General features: G+C 44.4%; 1 protein-coding gene across 2 annotated transcripts in view; it reads left to right on the top strand.

Moving 5' to 3' along the window:
- The window catches only part of LOC126994048 (uncharacterized), a 118,470-nt gene extending 99,895 nt beyond the window's left edge, over nucleotides 1-18,575 (top strand). The window contains exons 7-8 of one of the 2 annotated variants that reach the window (XM_050853287.1): nucleotides 4,969-5,134; nucleotides 13,098-18,575. In XM_050853287.1, coding sequence (XP_050709244.1) covers nucleotides 14,707-15,642 — 936 coding nt within the window. In that variant the 5' untranslated portion in view covers nucleotides 4,969-5,134; nucleotides 13,098-14,706 and the 3' untranslated portion in view covers nucleotides 15,643-18,575. Of the gene's footprint in view, nucleotides 1-4,968; nucleotides 5,135-11,026; nucleotides 11,444-13,097 lie in introns of those variants that run through there. The other variant, XM_050853288.1, reaches the window with a different exon arrangement.
- The last annotated feature ends 5,194 nt before the right edge of the window (nucleotides 18,576-23,769 follow it).

The raw sequence follows: 23,769 nt of genomic DNA, 5'->3' as shown, positions 1-23,769 counted from the left end.
AACCTTGCTTTCTCTAATTCTTCCCGTGACTTCAGGCACCTAGCCAAAAATATCTTCTCCAATTTCACTTCTTCATATTTCCCTCCTCTCCTTAACCCTGATGGCAGCACCGCCGTCTCATCTATCTCTAAGGCTGAGGTCTTCTATGAAACTTTCTGTAGCAACTCCCCTCTGGACGATTCTGGGCATATTCCTCCTACTCATCCCCCCTCTGATTCCTTTATGCCTGTTATTAAGATTCTTAGGAGTGATGTTTTCTATGCCCTATCTGCCCTCAACTCTCAGAAGGCTTATGGACCTGATGGAATGTCTCCTATTGTCCTTAAAAAACAGTGCCTCCGTGCTGACACCCTGCCTGGTGAAACTCTTTCGTCTCTGCCTTTCAACATCTACCTTTCCTTCCTGCTGGAAGTACGCCTTCGTACAGCCTGTGACTAAAAAGGATGACTGTTCCAATCCCTCAAACTACCGCCCAATAACTTTACTTTCCTCTCTATCTAAAGCTTTTGAATCAATCCTTAGCCGGAAGTTTCAAAAGCACCTTACCACTTCTAACCTTCTATCTGATCGCCAGTATTGGTTCCGCAAAGGGCGTTCTACTGGCGATCTTCTTGTTCTCTTAACTGACTCTTGATCATCCTCTCTTAGCCGTTTCGGTGAAACTTTCTCAGATGCGCTAGACATATCGAAAGCTTTCGATAGACTCTGGCAGAAGTTTTTGCTTTCTAAACTGACCTCTTTCGGATTCTATCCCTCACTCTATCCTTTATCTCCAGTTTCCTTTATGGCCGTTCAATCTCTGTGGTGGTAGACGGTCACTGTTCTTCCCCTAAACCTATTAACAGTGGTGTTACACAGGGCCTTGTCGTATCACGCACTCTCTTCCTGTTATTCATCAATGATCTTATTTCCATAACAAACTGTTCTGTCCACTCATACGCTGATGACTCCACTCTGCATTATTCAACTTCTTTCAATAGAAGACCATCCGAACAGGAAGTACATGACTCAAGACTGCAGGCTGCAGACCGCTTAAACTCAGACCTGGCTATCATTTACGATTGGGGTAGAAGTAACCTTGTGTCCTTCAGTGCCTCAAAAACTCAATTTCTTCACCTATCAACTCAACACAATCTTCCAAACACCTATCCCCTATTCTTCGACAACACTCAGCTGTCACCTTCTTCAGCACTAAATAGCCTTGGTCTATTTTTAACTCAAAATCTTAACTGGAAACTTCACATCTCCTCTCTCACTAAATCAGCTTCCTCGAGGTTAGGCGTTCTGTATCGTGTCCGCCAGTTCTTCTCCCCCGCACAGTTACTACCCATATACAGGGGCCTTGTCCGCCCTCGTATGGAGTATGCATCTCACGTGTGGGGGGGCTCCATTCACACTGCTCTATTGGACAGAATGGAGTCTAGGGCTCTTCGTCTCATCAGCTCTCCTCCTCTTACCGATAGTCTTCTACCTCTTAAATTCCGTCGCGATGCTGCCTCTCTTTCTATCTACTATCGATATTTTCACGCTGACTGCTCTTCTGAACTTGCTAACTGCATGCCTCCCCGCCTCCTGCGGCCTCGCCTGACACGAATTTCTAATCAAGCTCATCCCTATACTGTCCAAACCCCTTATGCAAGAGTTAACCAGCATCTTCAATGTTTCTTCCTCACGCTGGTAAACTCTGGAACAATCTTCCTTCATCTGCATTTCCTCCTGCCTACGACTTGAACTCTTTCAAGAGGAGGGTATCAGGACACCTTTCCTCCCGAAATTGACCTCTCTTTTTGGCCACTCCTCTGTAATCTATTCCGGAGCAGTAAGTAGCGGGCTTTTTTTTTTTCATTATTTTTTTTTTACACGCCCTTGAACTGTCCTTTTCTGTAAAAAAAAAAAAAAAAGTGTTCTCCTACCGTAACATTACTGACAAGGTTATCTTGGGTCGCTATAACACGGTCTAGTATATTATTTTGTCGAGTTCGTTCAAAAACAATTTGGCCTAGGTAAGTTTCCATAAAATTCGATCATTCTATGTGACTCGCCTTCTGCACCCGACAGTCGCCCAGTCAATATGAGGGAGATTAAAGCCTCCCAATATCAGCGAGTCGCTGTTATTAAGTGACTGCCTTAAAGCGCTGTACATTTCAACATCATTTTCGAGTGACTGCCCCGGAGGCATGTAGGTGACATATATATTTAGATTCATTTTTGCTATGTTTACTAGCACGCACAAATTTTCAAAGTTACTGTCTTTTGGGAGAGAGAGAGAGAGAGAGAGAGAGAGAGAGAGAGAGAGAGAGAGAGAGAGAGAGAGAGAGAGAGAGAGAGAGAGAGAGAGAGAGAGAGAGAGAGAGAGAGAGAGAGAGAGAGAGAGATTTACATAGAAAATCAGAACCCATGGTCCAGACTAGGTGGTCAGTCCTTAAACCTAAGTGATTCTACATTAATCGTATGGCTCCAGAGCGTTGCATTTCTATTCTAGTTAATATTAAGTTCAAGGAAGTAACGGTCGAGCTTGTTTTAAAAGAGTCAGTCGTGTTACACCAGACCACAGAAGATGGGAGCTTATTCCTTTCTCGCATTACAACGTTGGTTAAGAAAAATTTGGTGCAATCTGAATTTACTTGTCTACATTCGAGTTTTATGCCAGTGTTCCTCGTTCTCAAAGTGTCATCGATCATAAACAATTTTGATATGTCTACATTCGTGAAACCATTAAGAATTTTATAACATTCGATCAGTTTTCCTCGGAAGCGAGGTTTCTCAAGAGAGAACATATTAAGGGTAGAAAGCTTTTCTTCGTAGGATTTGTTGCGCAAGGAAGGGATCATTTTTGTTGCCCGATGCTGAGCAACTTTTAATATAGCAATGTCCTTTGCATGGTGGGGAGACCAAACTGTACCGCATATTCCACTTGGGGTCTGACTACACTATTGTTGAACGGAAGTTTTACATCTTTATTCTTGAATAAAACAAGTTTCTATTAATGAAGCCCAACATTCTGTTCGCTTTATTTGCTGCATAGATGCATTACTGTGAGAATTTGAGGTTTGACGCGATTTTGAGCCCCAGGTCATTAACGCATTGAACGCTTTTGAGTTTAACGCCACGCATTTCGTAATCGAACTTCTTATATCTTGTTCCAACTTGAAGGACCTGGCACTTGTCTACGTTAAAGGACATCTCCCATCTATCCTACCAAGATGAAATTTTGTGCAAATCCACTTGGAGGCTTTGCCTGTCTTCGTCAGTGAGAACCGAGTTACCAATCTTTGTGTCGTCTGCAAATTTACTAATGCGATTATTGAGTCCAACATCCACATCGTTGATGTAAATAATGAAGAGCACTGGGCCAAGAACCAAGCCCTGAGGGACGCCACTAGTGACCGCCGCCCACTCTGAGTTAAATCCGTCAATCACCACTCTTTGTTGTTTGTTGTTCAACCAATTTGCGATCCATTGGTGTATTTGACCGTCAATACCTATTTGCTTTTATTTATAAAGTAATTTATGATGTGGGACTTTATCAAACGCTTTTTCGAAATCAAGATAGACTATGTCCAATGATTTGGTTACGTCATAAACTGAGAAGATGTCGTTATAAAAGGTCAATAGGTTTGATAGGCAGGATCTTTTGTTACTTAAGCCATGTTGTGAATCCCCAATTAATGAGTGGCTTTCAAGGTAACTCACAATTTTGTCTCTAATTATGCTCTCAAGTAGCTTACTTACAACTGAAGTTAGACTAATAGGCCTGTAATTAACTGGTATTTTTTTTGTCTCCTTTCTTAAAATCAGTGTCACGTTAGCCTTTTTCCAATCGGAAGGGACGTCGCATGAACATATTGAATACGGTTGTATGGGAGGCGAGTATTTCGCTCTTTGTTTCTTTAAGCAGTATAGGATATACTTTGTCAGGTCCGGGACTTTCATTTGTTTGAAGTGAATGGAGAACTTTAAGGACATCATCGGTTATTTCAAAATTAAGCAATGCATGTTCGAGATTTACACTAATACTACTATTGGTGGTAGTGGTGGGAAGACTGTTAGTATTAAACACCGAGGAAATGTAATTGTTTAATAGGTTTGCAATGTGTTGGTTGTCAGGGCACCTTCACTGTTTGTTAAAGGTCCAGTTCCACTTCTGATCGCCTGTCTGTTGTTTATGTAACTGGAGAAGGATTTCGGATTATTTTTTCAGTTGGCTGCAATATTTTCTTCATATTTACGCTTTGCCTGACATACTAATCTTCTTTACTCGTCGCCTGGCATCATGATAAAGTCTAATGTTTTCTGGCGTGCTTTGTTCTTTTTTGAACCTGTAAAATATTTTTTTCTACTTGACTGAGTGTTTAATTTCGCTATTAAACCATGGTGGGCTTTTATTGGTGTTACTTCCCTTCTCACACAAAGGGACGAATGTGTTCTGCTGAGTGAGTAAATGATTTTTAAAGCTTAGCCTGGCTAAGTCTGATAGTTGTATTTCTGTTAGCTTTTGTCGGTTTTCTACGAAGTTAGCTCTTTTGAAATTGGGCACTTTTACTTTATTTTCAGTCACTGATGTTTGAGCTCTAATTTCGACGCGTACTAATTTTTGATCGCAAGAACCGAGGTGTTCTCCATCCGTGACATCCCTGACTAGGTTATTATCTTGGGTCGTTATAACAAGGTCTAGTATGTTATTTTGTCGGGTTGGTTCATAAACCATTTGGCTGAGATAATTTTCTTCTAAAAATTCGATCATTGTATGTGACTCACCTTCTGTACCTGGCAGTGTCGCCCAGTCGATATGGGGGAGGTTTACGTCTCCTAATATCAGTGAGTCGCTGTTATTAAGTGACTGCCTTAAAACGATGTACATTTCAAGAGAGAGAGAGAATATAGGCTATTCAACATTCAACGGACCTGTTTATAGTGGCGATGGTGATCCTAGATAACGCCAGATTATTTCAGTCGGCGTCCTTGCAGGTGCTGCCGTCTGAATTAGAGAATTTGTTGCTGCAACATCCGCATGTGGCCGAAGCTGTTGTGGTGGGAATGTATGGCGACGATTTAGAAGAGTTGCCGAGAGCGTTCGTGGTGCTGAAGCCTGATACCCCGATGGAACCTTGTGTGTTGCTGAAGTTTGTGAATGGTGAGTATGAATTTGATCAATATAAAATTATCAAGATCTTTTTGTCTCTTATTACAATATCTCATCATCAGTACCGGAGGCAAGGGCGAGCCTATCTGTAAGAGTAACGAACGCATTGGTGAGGTGGTGACCGAGTGGTCAGCATGCTGGCATGGTGAGCTGGCTCGAGCCCCACTGGTTAACACTAACAATTTTCGACTATCACCGAGTGGAGATTACAGCAGCCACACTATAACTAAAATTCATGCCCTGAGCCACTAACAGGCTGGCGTCATGAAGTGACTCTTCAAGAACCTACTGGCGCTATATATATATATATATATATATATATATATATATATATATATATATATATATATATATATATATATATATATATATATATATATATATATATATATATATATATATATATATATATATATATATATATATATATATATATATATATATATATATATATATATATATATATATATATATATATATATATATATATATATATATATATATATATATATATATATATATATATATATATATATATATATATATATATATATATATATATATATATATATATATATATATATATATATATATATATATATATATATATAATTATACACATTAATGGACATGCCAATCCCTGAGGACGGGTTGGCACTCCCCACCGCAGTTGTCCCACGTCTGTCGTGTGTGGCGTCCCTGTAAGGATAGGGGATAGTCCTGGAGGCTGAGCAACGGCGCAATACTGTGTTCCGGCCAGCAACACACCTCTTTGGTTCCTAATACCGCCCAAGACGGACGGCCTCTCTTAGAGGTCATTCGGCTAGTCTGCGTGACCATGAGCCAAGCGGCCATCACTACGTCAGGTGGTTGTTGCATATTATCTTCTTCAAGGTAAAGAGAAGGGGAGGTAGATTCACACCGGCCGCACCGCGCAGGGTGTGACGTCACGTGAAATATGGTTGTGGTTGAGTAGATACCGCGCGCTTGACTGGCCTATACGACGCCGGCCACCATTTTGGTACGGTAAATATTAGCGCGGACGTCTAAAGAAACGTGTGTAATTTAAAGTTAAAGAGAATGACAGGTAGCCTGGTTTATGCTCAGTGATGGATAACTAATGTTTGCGACCAACATGAAATTTTATGCTATTGTTTATTCCTTTTACGGCATGTCCAACTAGTTAGAAACTTTAAAGTTTTGTGCCCTTAATTTTGCCGATCAGATGTGATATTAAGAAAAATGCACAGGTACCCATTTACGGCACACGACACTAAAGTCACCCTAGTAGTATCTAGCTACAAATCATAAATCACAACTTCTTAACTATTTTACATGTTAGGTGCCGCATTAACCCTTAAGGGCATAAGGCATGATACTGTTACGCCAGGGGGTATATTTGTATGTGTTATCTGTGTATTTGTGTGGGGGTGTGCTAGTTCGAGGCGCGGAGGGTTGTTGTGGCCGGCGGGCGTGGGGTGTTTGGTGACTGCCCGTGCCCGGCCGGGGGCGAGAGAGAGGGAGTTGAGCTATAATACAGAGAAGACGTGCTCTGCCCGCTGTTATGTGCCCTTGCCGTAGTAGCGAGCCCTGTGCTTGGTCTGCCCCCCCTCGGTGTACTGGGAGCTACTGTGCCTTGTAAACCAGTGCTTGTACGGTGTTGGAACTGTCCAGTAAAGAAGAAAACCTACACTGTGAGCCTCTTTGTCCTGCCTTGCTTGTCGCGTGGTGTGTTGGCGGCACCGGGGAGTGACGGTGTGGTGTGTCTCGCTGTTCTGAGTGTTCACGACCTGCGTGTGGTGGCCTGGGGTTGAGGTGCCACCGCCTGCCCGTGCTGTGGAGTGTGTTCAGCGAGGGTGGTGGCATAACAGTGGTGTCATAGGAGTGCAATTAGTGAACAGTGAACAGTGAGTTACACCGAGCCGTCATGGCGTCCCGGGAGGAGGGCAAGGCCGAGGCCGGCGCGAGCGAGTTTACACCGAGCGAGATGGACTTGATCGCTGCCATGCTGGCCGCGATGGAAAAGAGGGCAGAAAAGAGGACAGACGAGAGGGCACGCGAGTTGGCATGGAGGGCAGAAGAGAGTGCCCGCCATCTTGACGAGGTTATCCAGTGCAGTTTCTCGTCTCTGAAAGTGGAAATGCAGCCGTGCACGGACCGGGCCTGCGACAGCCTGAGGAGCGAACGGCTGGAGGAGTAGCAGACCCTGAAAGGCGAGGTTCAGGGCCTGAGGGAGGAAGTGGAGGCGGAGGAGCAGCAGCGAGAGGTGGCAGAGCCGCACGCGGAGGAAGAAGGCTCAGCTCTGGCGGGAAGCGCCGTGGCAGCGGTCCAGCTAAAGCCTATCTGGGGCTCCTGGGAATGACCCCTGGAGCTAGTAGCTGCCGCAGGGGGTTGGAGAGCCAATGGAGCCGCTCCCCTGGGTCCAGCCGGTGCTGGAGCCGGACCCATTCACCCCGCCTCGTGGCCTCCCTCACCCCTCCATGCCAGCCGGCTCGCAGGTCACGTAGTCCACTTTCTCTCCAATGCAGCCCCTCAGCTTCCCGCCGTTCGGAGTGGCGGCGACGAGAGGTGGCAACGTGGTGGGCGGAGGAACAAGGAGCGTCACGTGTGCTGACGGCGGGCGCCGGGGTGGCGGGCTGGCTGGGCTCCATGTGGGGCCGCTGGCAAGGGCCCCTGAGGCCTGGTGGCGTCGAGGCGGAGCCGGTGGAGGCTGCAGGAGGCTGGGGAGCCGTCGGAGCCGCTCCCTTGGATCCAGCTGGTGCTGGGGTCGGACCCATTAACCCCGCCTCGTTGCCTCTCTCACCGCTTCCCTCCCCGCCATGCTGGCCAGCATTGCAGCCCACGTGGTTCGCCCTTTCCCCGCTGTGGCCCCTCAGCCTCCCGGAGCGTCGCTAACCTGGCGAAGGCGCAGACAGTGGTGCGCCACACCCTGGCTGGGTGCGCGGACGAGTTCAGCGGGGGTGGTTTGGACCTGCTGGGCCGCACGGTGTTGGTGAAGCACAACATCAACACAGGATATAGTGCGCCCACAAGAGCCCGCCCCGACGAATCGCACCAGCCAGGCGGGAGGAACTGCAGAGTGCCGTCAACAAGCGGGCGGCGCAAGGGGTGATTGAGCGGAGAGACAGTCTGTGGCCCTCAGCGGTAGTCCTGGATATGAAGAAGGACGGCACGCAGCGCTTCTGTGCGGACTGCCGGGCGCTGAGACTGGCGAGGACTCTCACCCCCTGCCGTGGAATGACGACGCGCTGACGAGGGCCTTGGAGTTCGGGGCCTTGACGACGACCTGCGGCCTGGGGGCGGCCACCCCGCCCTGCCATGACCTCCGGGGCCAGATGGCGAAGGTGAAGATAAAGGCACCGCCGAGGAAGGCGAGCCCGGAGGGTCTCCATGGCTCGCGCGGGCGCTGTGGCGAGAATGGGCACAGGCGCAGTCAGTGCCCGGGGGAGCGAAGGACGCGTTCCCTTGACCGGCCGAGCCTCGACGCCCACCAGCCTCGCTGCAAGGACTGTGGCCAGTCTGGCCACCGCTCGAGAGCCTGCCCCAGGCCCAGGGACGCGGCGCGGGCGGGAAGCGCGGACGGACTGAAGAAGGGAGCCAACTTCCAGCCTTCTCCCGCCCTCGGGCCCCGCCTTAAGTAAGCTGCCGCCGCCCGACCAGCGTGTTGCCAGTAGGAAGATTAGCGGTTGTAGCCACGACGCGTGACAGTGGACACCGGGGGCTGAGTCCTCGGCGCGGCCTGACCCGGGGTAGTGTGTGCTGCTGGAGGGGCCAGTGGAGGCTCGTATCAGCGTAGGCAACGCTGTGGAGCGCCGGCCGATGGACGTCGCCGGTCGAGGCGAGCCTTGGTTGCTGGGCCTCGACTACCTGACGCAGGCCAGTAAAGCTCATGGTGGCCTCGGACGGGAGCTGGAGAGGGTGACCAGAGAGGTGCCCTTTGCTTCCAGGAGGTTTTCGAGCATGGCTGCGTGGGGAGGTAGTCACGGCTGGGCCTCGACTACCTGACGCAGGCCAGTAAGGCTCGTGGTGGCCTCGGACGGGAGCTGGAGAGGGTGACCGGAGAGGTGCCCTTTGCTTCCAGGAGGTTTTTGAGAATGGCTGCGTGGGGAGGTAGTCACGGCTGGGCGAGAGCACCTTGCCGCGAGGGTGGAGGCCAGGAGCCAGTGTCGACTGTCCCGAGCGTCACGTGGAGAGGATGGCGTGGAAGAGCCCACTGAGGACTGGCGGCTAGGGTGGGAAGGTACCGTTACCAGTACTGCTACTAACGGTACCAGCTAAACGGTACTGTACCGGTACCGGTACCAAATTGCTCAGATTTATTTATTAGATTTATTGATAATTCTTCATATCCGATTCTTTTCTCTATTTAGGTTGCTAATAAATATTTTTATTGTCATTAGACTATGATCGGGTACATCCATAATAGCTATACATGCTATTTTTTATTGAAAAAATAAATAATCACTTCATTCAGAGAGAGAGAGAGAGAGAGAGAGAGAGAGAGAGAGTGTACAACAGAAGAAACATCCTAATTGAGGGCAGAAATAAATGAGAGGAAAAAGACCACTGTGTGTGTGTGTGTGTGTGTGTGTGTGTGAGAGAGAGAGAGAGAGAGAGAGAGACACACACACACACACACACACACACACACACACACACACACACACACACACACACACACACACACATAGTGGACTTTTTTCTCTCATTTATTTCTGCCCTCAATAATTTATTATTATTAGGATGTGTCTTCTGTTGTACTCTCTCTCTCTCTCTCTCTCTCTCTCTCTCTCTCTCTCTCTCTCTCTCTCTCTCTCTCTCTCTCTCTCTCTCTCTCTCTCTCTCTCTCTCTCTCTCTCTCTCTCTCTCTCTCTCTCTCTCTCTCTCTCTCTCTCTCTCTCTGAATGAAGTGAATATTTATTTTTTCGGTAAAAAAAATAGCATGTATAGATATTATGGAAGTACTCGATCATAGTCTAATAACAATAACAATATATATTAGCAACCTAAAAAAAGAATCGGACATGAAGAATTATCCAGTAACTCCAATAAATAAATAAAATAATAAAATAATGGAAACGGGAGCTGTGATGGAAACGAAAAGCAGGACAAAATGGTGGGAACTTGGGGAGACGGTCAGCGAGGCCGTGACTCAGCAGCGAGCACAACATTCAAGGCTTAAAGCGTCTCCACAGGGCCCATACCGCATGGCGACGGGCGAGCGCCGAGCGTCACTAAGATCCAAACGGTACCGGCACTAGCGGTAATGCTCAGTGCCGAGTGATCATGAGGCTTCCCGGCACTGGGTACCGGTACCGGGTGCCGGCTGAATAGATTCTTCTCGGCACCAGGTACCGGTACCTGGTGCCGAGAAGAATCGGTCAACAATACCGCAATGCCGGAACCGGTACGCCACTCGAAAAGAAATATTCACTTCATTCAAGAGAGAGAGAGAGAGAGAGAGAGAGAGAGAGTTTTCTTTACAGAAAAATTATTTGGGAATTTCATCAGAAGTCATTAAGATAAAAAAAGAAAATACTCCTTTGAGTACCAGTACCGGTACCGGTACCAACGGTAATTGAGTTTTCGGTAACGGTACTAACGGTACTCAAATAAATGGTACTTGCCCATCCCTACTGGCGGCTGGTCGACGGCGTGGCTGACAGGCGGAGCCCCTTGGGGGCGGGATAAGAGATTGTGGAGGACGTGGTGGAGGACAGACTGATTTATGTATATTACATGTATTTTTGTGTGTTGAATGTTGGGTCAGTCGGGTTGACTGTTTTGTAGGGGGGGATAGTGTTACGCCAGGGGGTATATTTGTATATGTTATCTGTGTATTTGTGTGGGGGGGTGCTAGTTCGAGGTTGTTGTGGCCGGCGGGCGTGGGGTGTTTAGCGGCTGCCCGGCCGGGAGCGAGAGAGAGGGAGTTGAGCTGCGATACAGAGAAGACGTGTGCTGCCCGCTGTTGTGTGCCCTTGCCGTAGTAGCGAGCCCTGTGCTTGGTCTGCCCCCCTTTCGGTGTACTGGGAGTTATAGTGCCTTGTGGACCAGTGCTTGTACGGTGTTGGAGCTGTCCAGTAAAGAAGAAAACCTACACTGTGAGCCTCTTTGCCCTGCCTTGCTTGCCTCGTGTTGTATTGGCGGCCCCGGGGAGTGACGGTATGGTGCGTCTCGCTGTTTTGAGTGTTCACGACCTGCGTGTGGTGTGCTGGGGTTGAGGTGCCACCGCTTGCCCGTGCTGTGGAGTGTGTTCAGAGGGGGTGGTGGCGTAACAATACCATATTACTATAACATATGGTGAGTGTGACAGACTCCTTTTAAAAAAAATCAAAACAATCTTTATTGAAAATATGGGCATGAAATTAAAGCTCAACTTCATAAGTTTATCATCAATCACTGAGAAGATTCATTTAAGGAAAAAAAATGTAAATGTGAGGGGAGACTAAAGAATCTGCTCGAGAATAAAATTATTTTATATCACATATTTCCATCCATTTCCTTCTAAGTTCTTGATCTATTGGCAGCAGATGAAACCGTATATTACTGTTTCCTCTCATATAAACTGCTCGACAACCGCGCACAATACAACTAGTTGGCATATTGAAAGAAAGCACACTTTAGCTAAGTTTTCCATTGAGTGAGTGAGGAGCTTAAGTCAGAAGGCTGGTGCCTGCGAGACTGACTTCTCTTCCAGTTCCATGGCCGGACCCCTCAGTCATATTTCACGTTACGTCATGCGCAGAAGAGACAAACTTAGGTACGTTGCCCCTCCCCCCCTGGTGATCCTACCTTCTATTCTCTTTACCTTGTTCTCTGGTCGTAAACTTAGTGGACGAATGGAAAAACTGTCGAAACGGGTGTAAGCCACTCCCGGGGAGGTATATACGGAAGTCAAGGGAGTGCTGCAACCCTATCAAATACCCTTCTAGTGTCCTCGATTTCCGTTTCCCTGTTGCCTCACCAACACCAGAGAGCACCTAAAAATACTTTGTAAAGACAGATTTTCTTACATTCCACACCATACCACACGCAACACTCACCATTTCCTCAAAAGTTTTCAAAATTCACTACAGCTTCTCCTGGTATAGCCTCCGTGTCCCCATCTGGGGGAGCAGGGAGAAGGCAGAGGTATCCCTCCTGCCAGACGTTCCGATTTGACCCACTGCGCGTGCGCGGCCAACCTACCCATCTAGACTCCGCCCACATAAAAAAGGTCGATCAGCCGAGTGACAGCAAACACACACACACACACACACACACACACACACACACACACACACACACACACACTCCTCATTAGGAACCATGGCATAGCTTGTTAACAAACATAAACGATTTCGTCATTTCTTAGAGTAAATAAAAACTTAATTTGTGAGTGGTCCACACAATCCAACCATACCTAAAATTAAGAAGAGAGCAGCATTAAACACCACTAACCAAATAAGTTATTATGCACTCTAGGAAAAAGCGAAATCGTTTATGTTTGTCAGAAAAAAAATAGCATTTTTCGTAATGAGATGGTGTGTGTGTGTGTGTGTGTGTGTGTGTGTGTGTGTGTGTGTGTGTGTGTGTGTGTGTGCTTCTTGTTACTGGATCAACGTGTTTATATGGGCGGAGTCTGGACGGATGGGTTGGCCGCGCACACGCAATGGTGCGAATCAAAACGTCTGGCACGAGGACAGTCACGCGACACGACTACCGATCCGCATCTAATACCGTCTGCCTATCAGCTCTTCGTATAATAGCTACTCATCTGATGTTTCGTTTTGGAGTAGAGTTTCTTCAGAGCTCGGGAGGACAGTCTTAGGCCATTAAATATATATATATATATATATATATATATATATATATATATATATATATATATATATATATATATATATATATATATATATATATATATATATATATAGAGAGAGAGAGAGAGAGATTAATAAATGATCCATTTCAGATCGTGTTCCCGACTACAAACAACTGAGCGGCGGTATATGGGTTGTGAAAGACATCCCTAAAAACAGCAGCAGCAAACCTCTGCGGGGACTCCTGAGGGACGGCAACATTACCCGGCTCAAAAAATCCTAATAGCGAATCGTGATAAACTAAAATAATACATATTATTTTTTTTTTATTATGGTTATTATTATTCGTACCACAATCTTCTTTCTTATCAATATATTATTTTACAGTATTGGTAGCAGCTCAAGGGCAAAAACAAACAAAACGTGTAGACAGTGTAGAAAGGTCATTTTCTGATGGAAAAGTGTCTCTATACGGAGGAAGGTTGTTCCAAAGTTTACCATTATAAGCGATGTGAGAATAAAAATGCTGATTAACTCTTGCATAATGAACTTGGACAATATAGGGATATGCTGGATTAGAATGTTGTTTGCAGCGAGGCCGTGGGAAGGGTTGAGTCTTGTACTTAGCAAACTCAGCAGAGCAGTCAGCATGAAAATAATGATAGAAGAGAGGCAACACTGCGGGGAATATACGAGATAGAAGACTGTCAGGAAGGGGAGGGGGCTTGATAAGACGAAAAGACTTTACTCTGTCTAAAGCGCCTGTGTGTGTGGAGCCCCCTCCCCTCCTTAAACATTAGATATATATTCCGTACGAGGGCGGACAAGGCCCTTGTATAAAATTATGGACAGCATCTGTGTTATAATGAATCTAAGAGATTTCATTATTGTTAAAATCATAATTTTTATTGATACCATTATCACAAGGAGATCCTTACGTCACGAGGCCTACCTAATAGTCGGTTCGGGGTGTTAACGATTTGCTGAACAGATAGTGGTAAATAGCGGAACGAAGAGCAAGAACAGTGTGGCGTATAGCAAGTACCGTGCAGCGGGTGGCGCTGAGGCCTATTATGGCAAGGACTTTTAGTCCCGTGGCTGAAAGGCAAGATAATACTTTTGTTATTTTTGGCATACCGAATGGTTCAGCAATATATGCAGCTACAGGAAAAACAAGAGTGAATAGTGACAAGAAGGTGTTCATAAATTACCATGCTTTCAAACCATGCCTATAAACGCTCCTGTCAATAATAACAAAATGTGTTCTAAAGACTGAACCTCCTGCTCCTCTACTCCACCATTCCTAATTATAAAGAAGCGATACACTATGCTCATCAAGTGACGATAGGAAAGGATGCTGTGTGCTATGTTTGTCACAAGCCAGTGTGTGGCAAGCACTCAATAGCTGTTTGCCACATGTGTTTGTTGAGTTAGTACTCGGAAAGTGAAGGATAAGATATGCAATTTTATTTGAATTACTAATGTGAAATAATTCCAGCATTTCTGAAGGTAGGAAGACACCTAACGAAAAGGGCGCAAGCCACTCCCGGTGAGGTATATATAGAAAGTGAGGAGGGTGCTGAAGCCCTCCAAAGACCCTTCCCATGTCCTCACTAACTGTTTCCCTATCGTCTCATCAACACCAGAGTTGTTCAGCATGCTCTCTAAAGACATATCCTTTCTCTATCCACACCACACTACATTCACAAAACATACACACCTTTTCCCAAAATTCAAAATTCTATATGGCGTACAACAGAAATGCCTCGGAGTCCCCGCCTGGGGGGAACCACAAACTCCCCCAGGGAGGACTCCCTTTCTGGCTGCCGACTTGAGAGGTGTCTTGATAACTCCTCGAACCTCTTCCTTATCAATTTCTGCAACAATCGCGGTCTTCGTTCTAATTTTCATTCTGTGGAACACCCTCTCTCCTCCTCTAAACCTCACCTTCTCTTCCTCACCGAAACACAGGTTTCTGAGGTTACTGACAGTAATCTCTACTATTTTCCCTCCTACTATCTCTATCCTAAATTTCAATCCAAAGCTGGATGTTGTTTCTACGTGCGCAACGACATCACTTGTTCTCGTGCCTACGACCTTGACTCTTCAGGATTTTCCACCATCTGGTTAAAACGGCATTGTCATTTTATTACAAAATACATCTCTGCTGTTTATCTCTCGCCTAACTCTATTAACTATGTAAAATTCTTTAACTACTTGAACTCTAAAGTGGGGCACATCTTGACCCACTCTCCCTTCGCTGAAATCTCCATCTTGGGAGATTCCAATGCTCACCACCAGCTTTGGCTTTCATCCTCTTCCACTGACCAGTCTGGTGAACAAGCCTACAACTTTGCTGTGCTCAACGACCTAGAGCAGTTGGTTCAACACCCTACACGTATTCCCGACCATCTTGGAGACAGGCCCAACATACTAGACCTCTTCTTTACCTCTAACTCTTCTGCTTACTCTGTCAAAGTGTGCTCTCCGTTGGGCTCCTCCTATCACAACCTTATTTATCTATCCTGTCCTATCGCTCCTGTACATCCTCTGGACTCACCGAAGAAGCGATGCTTTTATCATTTAGCTTCAGTTCGGTGGGACGACCTGAGGGTGTACTTTTCCGATTTCCCGTGGAATGATTACTGCTTCCAGGAGACAGATCACTCTATGTGTCACAGTACATCACAGAGGTGATTATCTCTGGAATGGAGGGACACATTCCACATACTTTCTCTATTCCTCATGCTAAACAACCTTGGTTTAATCATGCTTGTTATCGTGCTATCAAAAGTAGAGAGGCAGCTCACAAAAGGTACCAGAGCCTTCGCACTCCTGCTAACCATGATCTTTATATTTCTGCCCGGAATCGTGCCAAATATATTCTTCGACTTACCAAAAACTCTTTCATAAATAGAAAATGTCAAAACTTTGCTTATTTTCTAATTCTTCCTGTGACTTCTGGCACTTAGCCAAAAATATCTCCTCCAATTTAATTTCTTCATCTTTCCCTCCTCTCCTTAACCCTGAAGGTATCACCGCCGTTTCATCTATCTCTAAGGCTGAACTTTTCTCTCAATCCTCTCTTCTCTGACCTCTTCTCTTGTGTAGGCGGTTGCTGAGTGGTAGCGTGCTGGGCCCACATTCACCGCGTGATGGACGTCGCGGGTTCGAATCCCCACACTACCACCTCGGATTTTTCAGTTACTGCCGAGTGGCTTAAAACTACCTACACGCTATCCTGAAGACCACCCATCAACCCGGACTCCAGAGGAAACCATCCATGTGAATCAAGAACGAGTTCCGGGGGGCAGCATGAGCCAAGAGAAGATGGCGCCACTATAAACACTTGCCTGTGCCATGACGGACTGGGGCCGACTACCATCTAAGCCCCTCACGTAAGGCCTACATGCCGTAACAACTCCACTCTGGACGATTCTGGGCATATTCCTCCCACTCATCCCCCCTCTGACTTTTTTATGCCTGTTATGAAGATCCTTCGGAATGATGTTTTCTATGCCCTCTCTGAAGGGCTTATGGGCCTGATGGAGTGCGTCTTATTATCCTTAAAAATTGTGCCTCCGTGATGACACCCTGCCTGGTCAAACTCTTTCGCCTCTGCCTGTCAACATCTACCTTTCCTTCCTGCTGGAAGTACGCCTTCGTACAGCTTGTGCCTAAGAGGGGTGACCGCTCCAATCTTTCAAACTATAGCCCTTTTGCTTTAATTTCCTGTCTATCTAAAACTTTTGAATCAATCCTAAAACGGAAGATTCAAAAGCAACTTTCTACTCCTGACCTTATATCTGATCGCCAGTATGGGTTCCCCAAGGGGCGTTCTACTTCTTGCTCTCTTAACTGATTCTTCGTCATCCTTTCTTGGCCGTTTCGGTGAAACTTTCGCATTTGTGCTAAACATTATCGAACCCCTTCGATAGAGTCTGCTACAAGTCTTTGCTTTCTAAACTGCACTCTTATGGTTTATTTCCTTCTCTCTGTTCCTTTACATTCAGCCTCCTTTCTGGCCGTTCTATATCTGCGGTGGTAGACGGTCACTGTTCTTCTCCAAAACCTATCAACAGTGGTGTGCCACAGGCCTCTGTCCTATCACCCACTCTCTGTTATTCATCAATGATCTTCTTTCCGTAACAAACTGTCCTATCCACTCATACGCTGACGACTCCATTCTGCATTATTCAACTTCTTTCAACAGAAGGTCCTCTCAACAGGAATTACATGACTCCAGATTGAAGGCTGCAGAGCGCTTAACCTCAGACCTTGCTGTTATTTCCGATTGGGGTAAAAGGAACCTTGTGTCCTTCAATGCCTCAAAAACTTCTCCACCTATCAACTCGACACAATCTTCCCCTATTCTTCGACAACACTCAACTGTCACCTTCTTCAACACTAAATATTCTTGGTCTATCCTTAGCTCAAAAGCTCAACTGGAAACTTCGCATTTCCTCTCTCACTACATTAGCTTCCTCGAGGTTGGGCGTTCTGTATCGTCTCCGCCAGTTCTTCTCCTCTGCACAGTTGCTATCCATTTACAGGGGCCTTGTCCGCCCTCGTATGGAGTATGCATCTCACCTGTGGGGGGGCCTCACTCACACACCTCTTTTGGACAGAGTGGAGTATAAGGCTCTTCCTCTCATCAGCTCTTCTCCTCTTACTGATAGTCTTCTACCTCTTAAATTCCGCCGCCATGTTGCCTCTCTCTTTCTTCTATCGTTATTTTCACGCTGACTGCTCTTCTGAACTTGCTAACTGCATGCCTCCCCCCTCCCGCGGCCCCGCTGCACACGGCTTTCTACTCTTGCTCATCCCTATACTATCCAGACCCCTTATGCAAGAGTTAACCAGCATCTTCACTCTTTCATCCCCTACACTGGTAAACTCTGGAACAGCCTTCCTTAGTCTGTATTTCCTCCTGCCTATGACTTGACCTCTTTCAAGAATCTTGAGAGTGTATCAAAACACCTCTCCACCCGAAATTGACCTCGCTTTTGGCTACTCTACTATTTTATGTTTTTGGGAGTGGCAAGTAGCGGGGTTTTTTTATTATACTGTTTTTGTTGCCCTTGAGCCGGCACTTTTGTTGTAAAAAAAAAAATAATGTTTATTTCTAAGCCATAGGTTTCTTTATATGCAATTTTTCACCTTTTTTGAGCCTGGTCTCCTAAACGCAGGATTAACCGAAGTAAACATCTGCCAAATTTGAGCCCCTCAGCAGAAGCAACAAATGGGCAAATAATTATGTATCCTTAAATGAAGTTATTGAATCAACTCTCCTGAAAAAAAAGAAAGGATGATAATCTATTTATGTCAAACCGCTTCCACAGAGAGGGTGCATATATATACGCAATATATTTTTTCAAACTCTTGAAATAAATAGTTAATTTTGAACAACAAATATCAAAAGTTTTCCTCCCTATTCTTATACCGTACCTTAAATGTATTATTGATTAGTAATATGTCAGCAGAAATAACAAACTTGTATATTTCAGTTACTTTGTACTTTTCTTGAGTTGGATTTCACGGACCCAAGATGGCCTACTTTGTAGCATGAAACTATGTTTAATCTTTCAGGGTAATGTGAAACTAGTTTTAAATAAACTGATTTCGAAACATCCTTATTTTATTTATCATTTCCTCAGTAATAGCAACAACAACAACAACAACAACAACAACAACAACAACAACAATAATAATAACAATAATAATAATAACAATAATAACAATAATAATAGTGATAATAATAATAATATTAATAATAATAATAATAATGATCATAATAACAATAATAATAAAAAAAACAATAATGGTTACTAATCAGCACCAGAATCAAACCCGGCCTACATCTCTCAGCCCGGCTCGGTGGTGGTGGCTGTGATGACATCCACAACAAAACCAATTATAATGATTATAATAATAAAATAATAATAATCATAATATTAATGATAATCACAATAATAATAATAATAATAATAATAATAATAATAATAATAATAATAATAATAATAATAATAATAATAATAATAATAATAATAGTAATAATATTAATATTATTATATTATTAATATTATTATTATTATTATTATTATTATTATTATTATTATTCATTATATTATATTTATTAGTATTGTTAAACTTATTTGTATTATTATTATTACCATTAAAATAATAATAATAATAATAATAATAATAATAATAATAATAATAATAATAATAATAATAATAATAATAATAATAATAATAATATCCTTTTATTATTATTATTATTATTATTATTATTATTATTATTATAATTGTGTATTAATGTGTGTGTGTGTGTGCGTGTGTGTGTGTGTGTGTTGCAGTAGTAGTGGTAGCGGTAGTAGTAGTGGTAGTAGTAGTAGTAGTAGAAGTAGTAGTAGTAGTAGTAGTAGTAGTAATTAATAGTAGTAGTAGTAGTATCAGCAGTAGTAGTATGTAGTAGAAGTAGTAGCAGTAGTAGTAGTAGTAGTATTAATAGTAGTAGCAGTAGTAGTAGTAGTAGTAGTAGTTATAGAAGTAGCCTAGTAGTAGTAATAGTAGTAGTAGTAGTTATAGAAGTAGCCTAGTAGTAGTAATAGTAGTAGTAGTAGTTATAGAAGTAGCCTAGTAGTAGTAATAGTAGTAGTAGTAGTAGTAGTAGTAGTAGTAGTAGTAGTAGTTGTAGCAGTTGTTGCAGCAGCAGCAGTAGTAGTAGATGCTGTAGTAGTAGCAGTAGTAGTAGTAATAGTGGTATAGTCCGGCAAATCTTAAGTGGCGGCTCTGACGTAGACAGCCCGCTAGACACTGGTGCTATGTCTCTAACTGACCTCGCGTACCGTGCCTCTCACGCCCTTCTCTCTCTCTCCCCCCGTGTCTCTCTCTCTTTCTCTCTCACTTTAGTATAAAAACAAATATGGTTTTTATGATTGATTCTCTACCTGTGAGTGAATACAAAGAAATTTGTACAACACTTGGCAGAGTTGCCACCGCGGCGTTGTCAGCTCAAGTCAACCCAACACACCGCAGTTGCCAGTTGCTCTGCCTGCTTTAATTATCGCATTTCTGCCATTTTTTGGTGTGTGTCTGCCATACAATGTCAGCCATATGGCACAATTATGTTAAAATATGGAGACAGACTGTACCTATATATGGAATGCCATGACCGTCAAGCAAATTTTGATGTGAGTCATGCAGGTGAATGGTGAGGTTCCGCTTGGGCCAAGGAGTGGGGAAGGAGTGGTCGCTAAGAACACTAAAATATTACACTTTGACCTTATTTCCACATCACCCAAGGGGTAAAGAGTCTTGGTGCGTTTTTTAAAAGAGGTTTATCATTATTATTATTATTATTATTATTATTATTATTATTATTATTATTATTATTATTATTATTATTATTATTATTATTATTATTATTATTATTATTATGCATTGTCGTGCACCATACTCCCCGAATGAGAGTAATTCTTTTCTCGGGCACACTTTTCACACACACACACACACACACACACACACACACACACACACACACACACACAGAGAGAGAGAGAGAGAGAGAGAGAGAGAGAGAGAGAGAGAGAGAGAGGTGTGAGAGGCACGGTGTGCGAGGTCAGTTGGAGACGTGGCAACAGGGTCTAGCGGGCTGTCTACGTCAGAGCCGCCACTTAAGATTTGCCGGACTATAGTAGTAGTAGTAGTAGTAGTAGTAGTAGTAGTAGTAGCAATAGTAGTAGGTGTTGTTGTAGTAGTTGAAGTAGTTGTTGCAGCAGCAGCAGTAGTAGTAGTAGTAGTAGTTGTCGTTGTATTATTATTAGTAGTAATAGCAGTTGTTGCAGTAGTAGTAGTAGTAGTAGTAGTAGTAGTAGTTGTTGTTGCTGTTGTATTATTAGTAGTTATAGCAGTTGTTGCAGTAGTAGTAGTAGTAGTAGTAGTAGTAGTAGTAGTAGTAGTAGTAGTAGTAGTTGTTGTTGCTGTTGTATTATTAGTAGTAGTAGTAATAGCAGTTGTTGCAGTAGTAGTAGTAGTAGTTGTTGTTGTTGTTTTACATTCCACCTGTAGCGCCGATAGGCTTTCATCAGGGGACTGGTGGTCGGCCCAAGCCCGTCATGACGGAGGCAATTTTTAAAGTGTCGCCAGTCATGTTTGGCTCATGCTGCCCCCGGAACTCACTCTTGATTAACTTGGACGGTTTCTTCTAGAGTCCGGGTTGGTGGGTGATTTTCTGGACAACATGTGGGTAGTCTTAGGCCACTCGACGGTGACTGAAAAATCTCAGGTGGTACCGTGGGGATTCGAACCGACGTTGTCATTGACGCGGTGAATGTGGGGCCCACACGCTAACCATTCAGCCACCGTCTACCCTGTTGTTGTAGTATTAGTAGTATAAGTAGTTGTAGAATAAGAAGTCCGTTTCGGTGGGCCCCACGCCTATCCCCAGCGCTAACGCATCCCCCCCACATTCTCCCCAATATATTCACTACTCTCTTTCTCATGTAAATAAAATATTATATGATAATGTATATTAAATATTCTGTATATATCAAATAAGGCTACATAGCGCTATAAACGTGTCGCGTTTTAGGATAATAGTAATGAATTGTATATATTCCAAAACACGTGACACCGTTGCTCTCCGAGCTCGTCAGCGTACAGTGGCCAGAGACACCATGTCACTTTGTCCCTCATCTCCATCCGCGATGCTATAAAAAATGTGCGTTCAGTTGAAGCTTGCACCTGGAGCCTAGCGAAGGTTTGTAAGCTGCTCTGTGATTTACTGCCGCTCCTCTCACTCACTTATCATTGACACACTCTTTGATGCGACACACCTCTATATTATTTGCTCTAACTCATCTCGTATGCAAGGTCAGTCGTTTTGGTTGGTACCATTATACTCAGCAATGATTGTAGATCTCACATAAGTTTGTCAATTATCTGTAAATCAGAAATTAAAGAAATTACGGAGTGGTGAAGTGAAAGATGGAGTCATAAATGTTTATACCACATTTTACTCTTCGCTGATTATTTCATGGAACTGCTAAACTACAGTTCATGAAAATGGTAACATCTGATGGGGAAAGTTATCCTGCACACGATGGTGTTGTCATATTTTAGATAAAGTGGAAACGAAGGGAGTTCGGCAGCTTTTTATAACAAGATGTAGCTGTGTTTCGGCAGCAGGGCGCTCGGCGTAACGGCCGCGGCGCCGGGGTGACTGGTGAGGCAGCGGCAGGGAGACTGTGGTTCAGCGCATACAGCTTGTCATTAAATGGTGTATATATCCCTTATTTTTAATTTTTAACACAACTCTAATAGTGTCAACGTCTTCATGTAACATTTTTCTATCACATGACACGGTTTATATTAACATAAGCATTTTAATTCCATGACATAACTAACACAGAATGAAGAGTGGTATAAATATTTACATCCCAGTATTTCACTTTTACTCGCATTATCTCGTATATTTTTTAGTCAAATGCAAATGCTTTTCAAAATGAGCCTAATCCACTATCATTCTACTGTTCAGTGGTGAACGTAACAAATAAGTACTATGCGAAATAAATTAACTGAGAGGCAGCCTGCCTCATGCCGCTATCCAATCAGCGACCAGCTTCAAATCTCTTTCGAGATTTCTTTTATGTGTCTAGCAGGCAAACCTGCACGATACATAAAAGAAATCTCGAAAGGGACATACTTTTTCATGTAAGCTGACTGTTAGTGGTACTCGCCCAAGGATTCGCAAAGTGGTGCCTGTCACGCCTGTCGTGTCAGTGACCTGTAAGCGGAGTCTGAGATTACATTGACTGTCGTAATTCCAGGCGTCTGCAACTACAAGGTGAGTGAAATTTTCTCACCTTGCAAGAGAGTGGGCAATTATGCTTGTCCGTCTCAAAGGGCAATGACGGGAGTCAGGCTGCCTTCAATTAGCATCGTCCTTAAGGGATACTTGGATGGGACGCCTTAGGGCTTGCCAGTCAGCGTCTTTTATCATGGATCAGGGCTGAAATAGGCTTGGTCTAGGCCAGTTAGAAGCTGCTAGGCCAGAGCTAGATAGTTCTAGGCTAGCATGTTAAATCTTAAGGGACTAGGATGTACGCTTTGAAGGCCAATAAGCTAGGCTGGCTAGAAAAGGTTAGGAGCAGCTTAGCTAGGTTAGGGGCTGGGCTGGGTTAGGGATAGAAGTGGGAGCTAGGCTAGACAGGTAGGCTAGGTTGTGTCAGGCTAGGCCAGGCTGTGTTGGTGGTTGTGCTAGCCATAGGCCAGGCCAGGTTAGGCTAGGAAGTAAGAAGAAATAGGCTACAGGCTAGGCCAGCTAGGCACAGCTGTGGCTTAGGCTAGGGGTTGAAAGCCAGGAAGAAGCAAGGCTTGTGTTTCAGGTTGTAAGAAGCAAATACAGGCCAGGGTTAGGTTGAAGCTTAGGTTGTGGCTAGGTTAGGCCAGGCTAGGTTGTATGTCAGGCTAGAAGTTAGGCTAGGGTTGAAGAAAGAAGTTAGGTTAGGTTAGGTTAGGTTAGGTTAGGGTTAGGCTAGGCTAGGTTAAGTTAGGCTAGGTTGTGTTGTGTTGAAGAAGTTGTGTTGAAGCTAGTTGTGCTAGGTTGAAATAGGTTGTGTTAGTTAGGCTAGGTTGGTGTTAGGTTGTGTTGTGTTGTAAGAAGCTAGAAGCAGGCGGGGTTAGGTTAGTTAGTTAGGTTAGGGCTAGAAGAAGTAGTTAGGCCAGGCTAGGGTTAGGCTAGGTTGTAAGTTAGGCTAGGTTCCAGGCCAGGCCAGGCCAGGCCAGGCCAGGCCAGGCTGTACAGGCCAGGCCAGGCTT

The sequence above is a fragment of the Eriocheir sinensis genome, unplaced genomic scaffold (assembly GCF_024679095.1).
Source record: "Eriocheir sinensis breed Jianghai 21 unplaced genomic scaffold, ASM2467909v1 Scaffold709, whole genome shotgun sequence".
In the NCBI taxonomy this organism is placed as follows: domain Eukaryota; kingdom Metazoa; phylum Arthropoda; class Malacostraca; order Decapoda; family Varunidae; genus Eriocheir; species Eriocheir sinensis.
This window is presented reverse-complemented; position numbering and strand designations above follow the sequence as displayed.